Source organism: Sinocyclocheilus anshuiensis, unplaced genomic scaffold (assembly GCF_001515605.1).
Source record: "Sinocyclocheilus anshuiensis isolate Anshui unplaced genomic scaffold, SAMN03320099.WGS_v1.1 scaffold710, whole genome shotgun sequence".
NCBI classification, from domain to species: domain Eukaryota; kingdom Metazoa; phylum Chordata; class Actinopteri; order Cypriniformes; family Cyprinidae; genus Sinocyclocheilus; species Sinocyclocheilus anshuiensis.
Genome location: NW_015544201.1, coordinates 998,241 through 1,000,900, shown reverse-complemented (window position 1 = coordinate 1,000,900; position 2,660 = coordinate 998,241). Strand labels below are relative to the sequence as shown.

At 40.5% G+C, this 2,660-nt stretch overlaps 1 protein-coding gene across 2 annotated transcripts in view; it reads right to left on the bottom strand.

Moving 5' to 3' along the window:
- Nucleotides 1–2,660, bottom strand: part of LOC107696846 (prickle-like protein 2) — a 106,077-nt gene that overhangs the window by 3,425 nt on the left and 99,992 nt on the right. For both annotated transcript variants that reach the window (XM_016497366.1, XM_016497367.1), the window contains one exon: nucleotides 626–1,486. In XM_016497366.1, coding sequence (XP_016352852.1) covers nucleotides 626–1,486 — 861 coding nt within the window. The remainder of the gene's footprint in view (nucleotides 1–625; nucleotides 1,487–2,660) is intronic.

Genomic DNA, 2,660 nt, shown 5'->3' with positions numbered 1-2,660 from the left:
GTATTTCCTCAGCAACCAGCACGGATCAGCTCCAGGCATGACGAAGTGATATCGTCCTCTTTTGGAAGGCCAAACAAAGTAGTTTCGCTTTCACAACGAAACACACAGCGTCTCCACGACATGGCGGCTCGGCAACAACAATACTACAGCGAGAATCAAAGTTACACCTTCTTTCTTTGCGTGAACATTTAGGCAGTGTTATGCAAGTCTTCCCACATCGTGACGTAGACATGTGGGGGCGTGTTTAAACGAGCCGTTTTAGGTAGGCGTGGTTGACTCTTAACTTTTATAAAGAATATCTCTTTGGATTTGAGACTTTAGTCTTTGCAACTTTACAGATATTCTTTATGCACCAAGAGCTTGTAACACTCCAAAGAGAAAGGAAAATAAAAAAGTAATGACTGCTAAAAATTCAGATTTGCCATCACAGGAATACATTACATTAAAATAGAAAAGTTAATTTAAATTCTAAAAATATTTTAAATTATTTCTGCTTTTACTGTATTTCAGATTTAAACAAAATGCAGCTTTCAAAAACATTTAAAAAATCTGTAAACTTTTTTTTTTTTAATATATAAAATAAAAATAAAATGGAAAAAAGCAACAAAGAAAAAAAATCAAATACCTGTAGCATTAGATAGAGCCAGTGACTCCATAGATCCATGTGGCGTCTGCTCCAGTGGTGTGAGCTGTTCTCTAAAGCCAAGTGCACTAATGGGGTTTCTGCTACGGCCCATCTGCGGTCCAATATCCTTTTCCTTCTCCCTCTGGAATACATGCAGGCTCACTGAGCGCTTATCCATGAAGCTGTTGTGTGGAACCTCTTGAAAGCTCGCCTGTGTTCGCAGTGCAGGTGGGTAATAGTCCTCTGGTCCGGGTTGGAACCAGTTCTCATTCAAAGACTGTCCTTTCAGAGCTGATACGTGGGGTCTCTTGGAGGCCACAGGCTCCTTGGGCCTTGGATCTGCTGGGTGACCAGGGGACAGATTTGAGGAATAGGAAGTCCGGATGTTGCACTGACTGAGCAAATGAAGAGTATTTGAAGAGAGGTCATTACGGCTCTCGTACCCATACACCTCAGCCGGCGTCTTCCAGGATGGAGATTCTCTGTTCAGACTTGGCGTTTGACTGGACAGACTAAGCAAATCCATTTGCAGGGACAGTGGATCAACTTCAGCAGAGTAACGCCCGGTTGAACCTTTTCCACCCTGGTTCCCATCTCCTCCACTACCACCATTATTGCTCTTGTTGAATTTGGAACTGCTGCGCCGGGCCTCACGTGAACGAGCACTCTGAAATGCAGAATCCGAGGAATCAGAGCCGTTTTGGTCATCGCCAACACTACATGCCCGAGAGCAGAAGATCTGGCCCTGCTTGGGTAGAAAAGGACGACCGAGCAGGGACTTCTTACAGCGAGCACAGCTAAAACAGGCCTCGGTGGCATGCCAGTGCTGGCCATCATATGTCATCTGACCCTGGTCAATACCTGCACAATCAGAGGATATCCATTACACACAGATCACATGCATCTATGCCAAAAAGAAAGTAGTGATTGCTCATAAATGGGTCAATGACCACGAAAAAGAAAAGGAAAAACCATCTAGTTTAAAACATGTCAGATTCTTTAAAGCTGCAGTCCGTAAAACTTGTCACTTTGTCGCCATCTCTGTTTGAAACCTGCCATTGCAGTTATTTGCGGAATTATCTTCTTTACGTGGGTTGTGCATCAGCACGGCTCCTTAGCGCGGATGAACCTAATGTTTTGAGGTGTATGTGTGGGCTGTCAGTCACCGCACCAGTGTAGATTTTCACTGTACTTCGGAATTACAGATACTACGTCTACATCCAAAATAAGAAGTTTCACCAGAAAATGTCATCTGAACAAGTAAGTCACATGTCTGCCAGTTTTGTTCTGACCACCTGAAAAAAACGTTTTACAATAAATCGAGCTACCGATGGTGATTAAATCTAATGATCGCAAAGTTAGCTTAGATCACGTCAAACCATGCAAATTATTATTATTGTTATACTTCGTTCTCAAATTGTTAATGTTAACAACATCAACATTGCATGACTACATGTATTTAGTGTGTATTAGCGTTAGCTGTAGATTTAATCTCCCAATTGTCATACCATTCGAATGTCATCGAAAGAAATTCTTTTAACCTCAAAAAGCAATTTATTATTCCTTAGAATTAGTTCTAAAATGACAAGTTATTCCAGCTACTTTAAGAAGAGGCTACAAATGATTCGCCACCTGCAGCATCCACACACGTGATAGAGCCTACTAGCCAGGACTTCATTATGTATACAGACATGATGTAATGACGCAAAGACAAATGACCCCAACCACTCAAATTATAAAACATTATTACAAGCTTACCGTTGTGAATCGGGCTAAGGTAAGGAGATAGTTTTGAACACTGATTGGCTATGTACTTACTCAATTGATTTTGGATCATTTTTAACCAAAAAAAAAAAAAGTTTACGGAATGCAGCTTTAAATTCATTCTAGTTACACAAACATTCTTAAAAATATTATCTATATTTTCACCAAAAAAAAAAAAAAAAAAAAAAGAAAGGACTGAGCCCCAGTTTGCTATGAATTTTCCCATCTACTGTTTTGTGATCAAATGCATAATTATTATGGCTTTGCTTTT